Genomic DNA, 12,644 nt, shown 5'->3' with positions numbered 1-12,644 from the left:
ATGTTTTCTGAACATATTTCTGTAGCACAGTGTCGGAATCGTATAGATTTTTTGCTGCGAAGAGTGAAGAAAAATTTATTCTAATTGAGTTACCTTTTGTTATGCAGATGATTCGTAATAGATATAATACGTTAGTTTGAGATTCTGTTGTTGGTGCAAAAGTTTGTTCGTTTTTGTGATAAAACTTGAAGAAACAGTTCAATAAGACGTAATCAATATAGAGTGTGCCGTTCTGTGCGATTACCTTTCTCCATCTCTCTGGTAGCTGTATAATCTAGAAGCTCATAGAAATTCTGAGGTTTCTGGCGAAAGAGCTGATCTAGGTGAGTTTTCAGATCTTTCAGGAAATAAAGTTTTTACTATTTAAGATGTTTTAAAGTGATCAAAATAAATGGTAGTTGGAAGGCACAAGGTCGTGGGAATGCGATGGGTGGATCAAAACAGACCAGGTAAATTACAACAGATTGTTTCGGATGGTCAAACATACATATAGTCTAGCTTGTCGTGATGAAAATAACACCCTTTCTTTTATTAATTCGGGACACTTCTGGTCGATTTTTCACTTTAATTCACTAATGTAGCAACCGAGGATTAATCTGTGGATAGGGATAAACCTAATAATCGAAGTGAGGATAAAATGTTGCGCCTACTCTGATCTCAAGATTGTTTTCACAAATCATGAGATTATGATAAATAGTCGTAAACGGAAGATTAATCAGTTTTCATCTTTGTAGGATTGTTTGCAGGAGATTATATAAATTGGATGTTCATGTAGCTGAGTTGTGTACAGTATTTCACCAAATGCCTTGTGTTTTGTTCTTCCAAGTTGCTAAGAACCACTCAACATCCACACTTTCAGGGGGCGGTTGAATCAAGCGCTGCTAAATGGAGGAATTTGTACCTGTTGCAGAAACTGACTGGCAGTTGCTAAGGTTGCTGCAGCTGCTTGTGGACAATACGAGAAGATAGCAGCGATGCAGGTATAAATGCGGTGTCCAATGCTAAGGAATAGTAGCTCCCTGTCATGTTGCTCAATGTTACTGGATTCGGTGGTAACGCTTGTTGCAACTGGAAATATAAATTTTCCTTTTTCTTTCAATTTTTTAAAGTGATTTTTAGAGAGATCCATCAATACTATCTTACACTGAAAAACAGAGGTTTATTTTTATTCAAATGCTGCTTTAACTTTCTTTGAAGCTACAAAATAGCCGGTTGCACAACCATGCAACCTACAGTATCAGCCGCCGCTGATATATACATACACTGGGTGATGAACACATCTTGAAACACAAAAACAGCTTATGTAAATACTTGTTAATGTAAATTCTTCGTGCCCGAACAGCTCTTCTTTTGAAATAATCTTTCGTGCTACTGCAGAGCAGTTTTCACCAGAACTATTTTTTTTTTTTTAATCTAAACAAATATGAGTCAAATTATATTACATATGATTGACGATGTTTCCGTACGAAACATAAGGCTCTTTTTAAAATTGAAAGTACTCTAGGTCTCTAGGTAAGGGCTTTAAATAATTGGAGTCACAAGTAATGAGTATCATGATTGAGAACTTATTAGTAAACATGTGACCAAAATAAAGTAGCTAATAAGTCTAATGATTAGATTTAATTTGACAAATGATCTCATACTTTACAGGGACACAGCTTTAAGGTTTTTAGCCGAAGTAGCTACTAGATTTGAATTCAGGGATTGGGAAATCAAGGACTCGCTGCCCAGAATGAAGCTAGAACTTGCCTCGCTGGACCCACAGGTAAGTAATATTTTTTTTCTGTAGACAGATGTGAATTTTAACTGCGCAGGAAAAGAAACACAATGCCTTATGCTTTATTTAGGACAAGCAGGTACTTCAGAAATAATTTCTTTTTGATATCTATAAATAAACCTGTATCTGCTTACTGATAGGACGTATGGAATACATTTTTCAAGATAGAAATTGTTAGCAATACATTTTTCAAGATAGAAATTGTTAGCCTCTTAGTATTCCTAGTAGGCTGATATAATTTCCAATATTTCGGCTATATTCAGCAAGTATCCATTTTCAAGGACCACTGTTGATTAAATCATATTTTGCAGTAAGATCTTCACATACTTTGTGCTTCAACATCAGTGAACATTTTGTGCTTTATATAAATTGGTGGCTAAACGTGTCCGAAATATCGAAAATTATTTCAGCCTACTAGGAACGCCAGAAGGTTAGTACACTGCAAAAATTGATAGTATTGGACAACTCAATTTTGTCTACCACTGTTAGCGTGTTATTTATATACCAAGCTAATCACCTTCCGAGGGTAAGTATCATAAATATCTGGTAATGACAGTGTGAATAATTTTTACATTTTGCCATGAGGAAAGCTTTATGCGGTAAATAATGCATATAGGAACAACAAATGGCAGAACTTCTATTCGTGTAAATGCTATTAGAAAATATATACCTACAAAACTATTTTCGTGAAGAATTACCAGAAAATATTACACTTGTTCGTTACTTGGTATAAACGTCAAATATACTGTGTAGAGCCGTGCTGCGGGCCGCGGTGGCTCAGTGATAGAGCGTTCACCTCTGGTGCTTGGGGTCCCGGGTTCGATCCCAGCCCCCGCCAAGTGAACTTTGTGGTGGACAAACACCGTGTGCGTGGGTTTTCTCGGGGTTCTCCCGTTTCCTCCCACTTTCTTCATTCCACCATTACATTCATTACTCATCATCACCGTCTCCTTTAGCCTAACCGGCATAACTGTGGGACGTAAAACTCAAAGATTTCATTTTCATTTTAGAGCCGTGCTCATAGCAAAAAGTAACAACTAATGGAAATTATTATTGTCTGCTATTAGATATTTATGATATTACCCAAGCAAATTGATAGCACTTGATGTTGAAATAATACGCTAACACTGGCATACAAATTTAGTTGTTTTAATACTCTCATCTTTTGCAGTGTACAATTTAAGTCCATATCCCTCTATCATAGTTAGAATCAGAAGTTTGGAGAAGAGATATCTCAGTGGCATACTTGTAGCTCTAGTGAGAATGATCCTTGGTTCCATTCTGTGTAACGTAAGGTTGTGATGGACTCACTACAGCTGGTTTTTGGGTTTTCTCCTTTCCTTCCAATCTTCGCTCTTCCATTTCTTAAATAAGCATCGTTTATTTGCATTTATCATTCATCTTTAGCTACCAAGACCTGACAGTAACATCCAAAATCGCTTAATAAGTAATACGATGCACGTCAAATAATCCAAAGAAAAATGCACTCATTGAAGCACCCAAATAACAATTCATGCAAATGTTTGAACAGAAAGTTGTCGCGATTCTCAATGGGTTTTCCTCAATAAATTAAGTTGTTTGTAGAACTTAATCAGGATCAGTTCCCTCTATTGAGAAATAATATTTATAGTACTTGAATTATTGCTGTTAAATTTCCTTGTTGATAATAACTTATACTATTTTCTCATAACCTTTATCAGAATCTAACCAAATAAACAGAACAGCATAGATCATTATTAAACTTGTAATAACACAAAAGCGTTTTAGTTCTATAGAACTAACATAATGAAGCGTTTGTGAAAAGACTGCGGCTGTACCAACGGATCACAAAGTTGGTAACCACCACTCGAGATTTTTCAACTCTGAAGACACTACAGATGCATAGCCCGTTTTGTGTAGTGGACCAGAGATCTATAAGGTTGAACAATTAATGACTGGCCTTGGGTATGCAGTCCGCTATATAGAAATATAAGAACACCATAAATAGTGAAAGTAGTGGCGGCGAGAATTCGTCAGAATCCCGTCAGGCACTAATCGGTGATGGCACGTAAGATTAAGGTTCCGAAGCTCTCAATATCTCACTTGAAATTTGAAGAGTACAGGTTATTTCGTTACCCTTCATTCAAAATGAATGACATTCAAAATACAAGCATTCCTGCAACGTTATGTTGAAAATTAGCGTAGACATACTCCTCTTCAGGAGTAAGAATATTTTCATAATAGATCAATCTTTCAACTTTCAAAATGATAGAGCATGTGCATCATGCTCTCGCATAACTAGAGTAAGCTCCAAAGATTCAACGGTCTCAACATTCTTCTTTAGTCATAGTTTAGTGGGACATGCGGTATGACGATGCTACTCAGCTGTAGTTTTGAGAACAAGGAGTTAAAATTCCTGAAAATTAAATCAGAAAACAGTGTGCTTGAAACAGTCGTCAATCACATCACCTTTTCTGTGAGAAGTACCCAACAAGGAGGTTCCAGTAGAACTCTGCACCGGCACAAAAGGCAAGGATGACATAGAAGTGGATCGTAAGGAATGTATCTACCTTCACTACTACTGAAAAATTGATTCTTTGAGCGGAGGCCTCAGTTTATTGGTCTGCAAATTATATGGCATATGTTTAAAGGAATGGTGCACACGAAATGATTACACCGGTATCAGTGTCACCAGTCTGAAGCATTCGTCGAGTGTTGACTGTGGATACTGCCTGAAGACCGTTGCAAGTATTTTGAAAAATGGTTGGTTCTAAGTGTTCTAAGTGTTCATAAGACATACATGTTACGTGGATAATCCTAAAAGTAAGGTAATCTCCTGTTTTTTAGAAATACAAAGAAAAGTTTATTTTCAATAATGTTTACATTATTTCACAATTTGTACATTTATTTATTTTTCTATGTAATCACTATTTCGGTCGATGCAATTTTGTTGGCGCTGTAGCAGTTTTAGTATGTCCATGTTATACTCGCGCGCCACCACGTGTTCGGGAAAGCGTTGAACCTCGTCTTTCACTTCATCGTCTTTGCTAAAACATATTCCTGCCAAATGTTCTTTCAACTTAGAAAACAGGTGCTAACCACTGGTTTGCTTAAGTTTTACGACTGTTTCGTCGGAAATTGACGGTTTCCCGCTCTTTCTTTGTCGCGAATTTCAGTACGACTAACTACAAACTCCCTACACAACTTGTGAACGTTTTTGACATCCATGCACGACTCATCATACACCTCTCCATCCATTGGCGATGAATTCCAGTCGGATCAACGACTTTTGCGTTCAAAAACCGAATAACTGGACGAACTCGTAGCGGTAGCGTCAAGTGGGAGTTCTATTACAAGCAACTGCCAAGCGAAAACAGCGTCCCAACGAGGTTCACACTACCTTGTTTGGAAGTGGAGGAAACAGCAAACACAACAGTGTTGCCAATTCTGCATCCTCTGCACTTTGGAGATCTTACTTTCGGGATTATCGTTGTATTTATATCAGGATTATTGTCTTCATAGTTCAGTAAACACTTACTATAGATCTAGATGTAAATGCAATGAACTATTCGGACGCTATGCATTAAAGATGATACATATTCATACTATTACTTCACGTTTTCTTTTGTTAGGCTCGAGTCTTAGATCTTCTGCACAAAGCAGCCTTCCGAAGGGATTTGGGCAATTCACTGTATTGTCCAGAATATCGTATAGGAAAATACAACAGTGAAGATGTAAGTAAATGATTTTTGTCATTTATAGTAATGATGGTTGAGAGGTAAATGTATTTAAAATAGTTATAAAAATATACTGTGGTATGCACTCTTTTATTATGTAATGTAATAACTTTATATTTACAGAAAATTAAATATTATTGGCATTTGTACGTGTATTATGCATTACAAATATTTAAATTAATAAAATTCCGGCAGACAGTATTAAGCCAATATGTAGTATTTTTATTATATATCACAAAATAATAATAGTAAATACACGCAAGGAGTGATAAGAAGTGGTAAGTTAACAGAAATATGTGAAGTAAAATAATTTCGTAAACAATATATGCTGGTTCAGTACAAAATATTTTCAATGGTGTTCGGAATAAATCATAATATAGTGAATCTCCAATTACCTGGATTAATGAGATCTGGATGTAGTGTAGATGTCTGGATAACTAGGTAAATTATCAAAAAAGATTGTGTTGGGAGGTAAAAAGTTCTCTAAAATCAATTTTGTTAAGCAAATGTACGTTGAAAATAATCACTTTTACTACAAACAATTTTAGAAATTCAGAAAATTCCAGTAAATATAAGCTTTAAGAGACCTAATCACTGAGAAATTAAAATACCGCTGATTTTACAGTAATTGCGTGATATCTTCAAATAGATAAAAGATAATGGAAATGTGAAACAAGAGCGCCCTAGACAATTTTATTTCGCATGAGGTACCCTTATAACGAGTCACGTAGTAGCTTTCCGTTTGCAGCCATTTAGAAACGCGAAAATAAATGCCGATTTTTTAAATGGCTGGAAATCGAAAGCAGATAAGTGAGTCGTGATAACGGTATCTCATGTAAAATAATATTGTCTAGCGAGCTCTTGTTCCACTTCTCGATTATCTTTTATTTATTTGAAGGTATCACATAATGACTGTAAAGTTAGCGGTATTTTAATTTCGCCGTGATGGGGCCTCTTAACGTAGGTTTAGATAGGAATTTATATGAAATTATGTTTTTACGAATCGGGTCATCTAAAAAGTTTTAAGCCTTTGAGCCTTTTCCGCACGAGATAGCGTTAGTGTCTCAAATGTCTCAAATCTTAGGGTATATACTAGTAAGTTGCATCGGATCAGGTCTAACATCATTTGACAGCTGACAATTGAAACTCGTAGATGTACAAACAGTGTTGGAATTCTAATAGTCAGACGTAAAGATTAGTAAACTTTCCGATAAACTACATTACATTTTATATTTTCATTTCAATAAAGCCGCAAATGCTGCACAAGCCCGTGAAGAAAGGGCCTATCTGGTTGCAATGATGTGAATAGACTTTTGAGGAGATGCCAGAAAATGTAAAAGAGACTATGTAGATTCTACATTGAAAAAAAGGTTGTCCTAAAACAGTGGTGCCCCCCCCTCATGTCCATGACGCACCCCCCCTCAATTGCCTATCCGTAGGTGTTCTTCCATGAAAAAAAATCTTTTCGATTAATTTTTACACCCTCTCAAACATATTTATATAGATTTTTAACCCCCCAAATATTTCAATGACGCAGTTTGCGTCATAGCCCCCCTTGTGGGCACCCCTGCCTAAAATAGATGAAACATAGTCAAAAAAAAGCCCGAAACATTAACAGTAACGTCAATGGAAAATCAATGAAAAACAAACAATTCCTTCACTTATCTCAAAAACCAAGAGAGGGAGATGGCTGAAAATCAGCTTAAATATAGAATACACTATGTCGAACATTCAAAAGGAAATTATCCTAAAGTGAATGGAACATAGGAAAAAAAAAGCACGGAATATTAACATTAGTGACAATGGAAAATAAATGAAAAAATGAAATCGTCCACATATCTCAAAAACTATGATAAGGAAATGGCTAATTGAAAGCTTATTGCCAAGACATAATGAAGAGCTTAAAAACTGTATATAGCACGTATGGTAAATATGGATAGAACATTGTCAAAAGTCAAGTTGTTTGAGTAAATTCAATAATAATGATAAAGTATATTTTCGAATTACCCAGGGCGCCTCACGCGGAGGTTACGTGCTTGAAATATCTCATATCTTGATTTGAAATCTCCACACTCGATTTAACACGCAACGTGAGTTTTGACCTGATCACATGACACAGTCTGGTACTTAATGGCAAACCGGATAGGCCCGTTTTGCTGTTTATGAGCAAAATGCATTATGAAAAGCAACAGGCAAAAAATGGTTCAGTCGATTTTGTTCTAAAAATTTCAATGTTCAAGCTGCTTCTCGTACCAGGCGACCAGTCAATAAAAGTGGATGATATTCTGGCAAAAGTCGAGTTGTTTGACGAGCATGTAAGCAGTTATGACGTCACCAATGACCTAAATAATTATCACCAAGTAGTGTTAAACCATTTGGAGAAAGCTGGCTACAAAAGGAAACTTCACGTTGGATACCACTTGGTCTAACTCAAAACATCATTTATACAATCGAATTTGTATTTGTGAATATCTGATTAAATGAACACGGACCATTCCTGAAGCAGTTGATCGTCAGTGATAAAAAGTGGATAACCTACGACCTCAGTGTGTGAGAAAGATTGTAGTCGAGGCGAGTAGCAGCAGCTCGTGGCAAAGCCCAGACTGACGCCCAGGAATGCTATTCTGTGCATTTGGTGGGATTGGAAGGGCAACGTGCATCACGAGCTGCTGCTGCCAGGAAGAATGATGGACTCAGACTTGTACTGTACTATAGCGCGAGTGCACCTAGTAACTGAAAAGAAACGACCGGAACTGGTCAACAGAAAGTGTCGTACACCACGCTGCCAACGCCAGACCGCATCTATCGTTAAGAAATCTTTAGAAATTGGGAGAACTTAGCTGGAAGGTTTTAATACATTCATTGTATAGCCCGGACATGGCACCAGCAAACCATCATTTGTTTCAGTTCCTTCAGAAACCCCTGAATAGTGTTAAGTTAGTTTCAAAACAGATTTGTCAAAACTGCGAGCCTCAATATTTTGACCAGAAACCACAAAAGTTCTGTAGCAACAGAAATATGGCGTTGCTGGAAAAATGGCAAAAGGTCATCGAACAGAATGGTGCATATGTGGTTTCGTATATATATATATATATATATATATATATATATATAGTTTAAATCACAGTATATGTATTTTCAGTTTGAACCTCCAAAGGCTCAATACTTTTTAGAAAGCCTGACGGATACGTTACGTCACATTTATTTCCCTCAGCTGAAATACCTAGTTTTTGGGCTACTACAACTTCCGAGCAGATGGCTATTCATTGCGAATTTTTTGAAAAAGAAAATCCCAAAGCACAAAAGTACTGACCGTGTCGCAGTGTGTCAATTGGTAGAGAAGACAGGAAGGAGATATGGGTTCGAATCTTTTTCATTAAAGTTGCCGGATTTTATTATTTTTATTATTCCATTATGTTCTGTTTGAAGCCTAAAGTAAAAGTAGATATAAACAAAAGTAAATAGTGACTAGAAATGATCAGTTGTTGAGATCATCACTTATAGTTTTCTTATCACATTTTATAGCGTTTTGATGCATACTGAAGTATACTTTAAGTTTGGGTAAAAATTTCTTATTTACCACTTCCAAAATATGTTCAAATCTTCCGGGAGATATTTTATTTTATTTGAAGATGCTATAGCTTTTTAAAGTTTTATCAGGTGAGAGCAGAAATGCTTTTTTTTGATAAGCAGAAATGCTTTGGGGGAACGAATGCGCACTTCTTTATATTTTGTTACTTACCTTAGGTTGGATATAGTTCGTTGTGTAATTTTTATATAGTCCAGTGTAATTACGGCAAAAACTGTCCAAACCTAGACATTTAAAATGAAAAGATGAAACTTGTTGGAATATGTTCTACATACTGATCTTATTACCCTGCAAAAAATCCCAAAAAATCCACTTGCGGGTTTTCCGTCATTTTGAATAAATAGTCAGCCATCTTGGATTTCTCACATACACTTAGTTTATGCCATATAACTTCTAAACCAATTAACGTAGAAGGATCGTTCTTTCTTTATTATACTTCTAATATTATAGGCAATGTAATAAATTATTATCACTTTTCTCCGAGTAACCAGTTTTTCATACCTTCAGGATAAAGTGAATAAATGTGATCTGTATTAGGGGACATATTCTTTTCATGCCTCGCGTTCACTTCTAGTGCTTGGGGTTTCGGGTTTGATCCCAGCCCTCGCCAAGTGAACTTTTTGGTGGACAAACACCGTATGCGTGGGTTTCCTCGGGGTTCTCCCGTTTCCTCCCACTTTCTTCATTCCACCATTTCATTCATTTCTCATAACCATTGTCTCCTTTAGCCCAGCCGGCATAACCGTGGGACGTAAAACTCAAAGATTTCATTTCATTTTCATTTTTTTTCTTTTCATGCCTCATACAACTTAACAGAGTAGGAATGGGAAAAAAGTGCTCGAATAAAAGTTGTTGGAAATTTTATAAGCTTTAAAACGATGCATATATTGTCACTATATACAATGTCAGAGATGCGCAATGAAGCTTCAAACATTATCGGACTGCGCACAATTTCTGTAGAAACATGAATGAATCGTTTAACATGAAGGAAAAGATATTTCATGATTTGAGACGGCTTTTCATTGCAATTTCCGGTAAGTATCGACAGGTATGGAAGTCCGGGTAGTTTAATAAATGATTCGTAAACAGTGGTGTCGCCAGGGGATGCACAAGAACCCTGAAAGTAGACTTTCGCACTATCTTTCTGTATGTAGGCCTGTGTGTCCATTGAAATTAGTGTTTGAGATAAACGTTTTAAAGAGAAGGTGAAAGCTATTGAAATATGTTGTACTGATGTTATCCTGAAAAAAATCCAGTTACGGGTTTTTTCCGCCTTTTTTAATAAATAGCCCTAGTCCAATGCAATTACGACAAAAATCGATCAAAGTGTTTTTTTTTATTATTATTATTATTATTATAACGATTAAACCTGTTAGAATATGTTCTGTATTGATATTGTACTAAAACAGTCCCAACACTCGAGTGGTTGGTTTTCCGCCATTTTTACTTGCAATTATATGAGCAATATGTGAAGTATATCACAAAACACTATGACAAATAATATTGTATTTGATAGTAATGATGGTGGACCTACCGTAAAGGATATAGAACACTAGAGATGAACAAAGAAACCATGAATACGCGTAATCGTTGAAGATAACATCCACGTTCGTTTATCTCAACAGGAATTTCTTTCTAATACAAAGAACATATCCGAATTGGTATCACTTCTGACGAAATATCACGAGAAATCTGATTGTACACTACATCAATCAGCTGGAGATGCAGTCATATTTTTTTCCTGTTAGTTGTGTCAATCGCGACAAATCTTGCAAAATCTAGCTCGTCATTAATAGTTTGAGAAGAATCAGATATTTTGGCTCTGATGGAAGCACTGGCATCAGCTGAGACTTACATGTTTATTCCTTGCTCGAAGCCACCACATAAGATATCCAGCAGTACCAAACTTCAGAGAGCAATGGGCGATATGGTGAACTGCATTTTATTTCTGCATGCCTTCACTTGTTATGATACAATTTTTGTTCCACACAGTAAAGGCAAGAAAGTTGCGTACAAAATACTGAAAAAAAAAAAAAAAAGTAGAACTGCGTCCAGAAATGGTTGTTTTCAATATCCCAACATCATCTGCTGAAAAGGAAATCTGGATTTTGCAAGATTCTACATGTACAAAAAACTCGTATCCAAGCAACGCATTAGTGACACTTTCAACTTAGCATTACTACCTCCAACAACAGCTCCTGCAATCAGTATAGTCTCCGTATGTTTTATCAAGTTCAGCAGTGGAAAAATCAAGAGATGACTCCAACTGAATGGGGCTGGAGAATTTGTGATTATCACCTTCTTCTGTAACGACACTTGAACAACCTGCTTCAGAAGATTTGTTTAAGTTTATAGCATGTAACTGCGGAAACAATTGTGGGTACAAAAGAAGAGAGCTAGATTATACATCATTTTGTGAGCAGAGTAGTGGACACAGATGTGGTAATAGCACAACTGTAATTGAAGATGTAGATGAAGGAAGTGATGATAAAGCTGTCACCAAAACCAACTTATTTGAGAATTAAGTTAACGAAAACTTTGGACATTCAGCTGCAAAACACCATCGAAAAAAATATGTCTCAAAGTACACTAGTATATTTAGAACTTTAGTGTAAGTTAATTTATCATCGCAAGACTTTTTACGGTCCCACATACACTGATCAGCAGTTGAATTAGAGACAGCAGGACAGTTACAGAAACCGCCCTGCAGAGGTTGTACCAGTGCATGTGAATGAAACGAATCGCGAGGATACTGCTACCATGTACTTTCTATCTCGGTATCTGTATCAGTGCAGTGTGTGATGGGCAAGACGAAGGACGCGAGTGAACTTGATCGTCGTCAAATCGTAGGGGCCAGACGACTGGGTGGCTCGATGTCGGAAGTGGCTGTGTCAAGGGTGTATCGTGGGACAAACTGCCGCGGTCAGGGGTGTGTCGACAACAGGAGTAGACGCCGAGTGGCCCGCATGGTAACAGCCGAAAAACGGGCAACAATGCATCAAATCACGGAGAGGTTCAATGCAAGGCAACGACGAATTGTCAGCAGCCACACAATTCGCAACCACCTGCTGGCCATGGGATACAGAAGCCATCGGCCCACGCGAGTATCCTTTGTAACACCACAACACAGGAAACGACATCTAGCATGGACCAAGGAACACCACCACTGAACCGCAGAAATGTGGGAAAAGGTTTCCTGGACATATGAGTCACATTTCACATTGATACATGCTTATGGGCCGGTAGGGATGCGTCGGCAACCGCACGAGGCAATAGATCCATCGTGACAGTAGGGAACTGTGCAGATCGGTGGTATTATCATCTGGAGCATGTTTACGTGGACTAAAATGGGCCCCCTAATACGCGTAACACAGTCCCTCACAGGTAAACATTACCGGGATCTTATGGACGACCATGTCCTGTAATTTACTCGGCTGCTACACCTAGGTGGTGACCTTATCTTGCAGCAGGTCCATGCGCCGGCCCACAGCTCTAGGATGGTAGCAAATTGGTTTGATGAGCACTTCTCTGCCAATCACTGTCACCGGACCTCAATCCTATC

At 37.3% G+C, this 12,644-nt stretch overlaps 1 protein-coding gene across 1 annotated transcript in view; it reads left to right on the top strand.

Moving 5' to 3' along the window:
* UQCR-C2 (Ubiquinol-cytochrome c reductase core protein 2) overlaps positions 1-12,644 on the top strand; it is a 47,649-nt gene that overhangs the window by 14,816 nt on the left and 20,189 nt on the right. The window contains exons 4-5 of the mRNA XM_081750928.1: positions 1,651-1,765; positions 5,389-5,490. Coding sequence (XP_081607054.1) covers positions 1,651-1,765; positions 5,389-5,490 — 217 coding nt within the window. The remainder of the gene's footprint in view (positions 1-1,650; positions 1,766-5,388; positions 5,491-12,644) is intronic.

The sequence above is a fragment of the Thermobia domestica genome, chromosome 3 (assembly GCF_964235325.1).
Source record: "Thermobia domestica chromosome 3, izTheDome1.hap1.1, whole genome shotgun sequence".
Classification (NCBI taxonomy): Eukaryota; Metazoa; Arthropoda; class Insecta; order Zygentoma; family Lepismatidae; genus Thermobia; species Thermobia domestica.
This window is presented reverse-complemented; position numbering and strand designations above follow the sequence as displayed.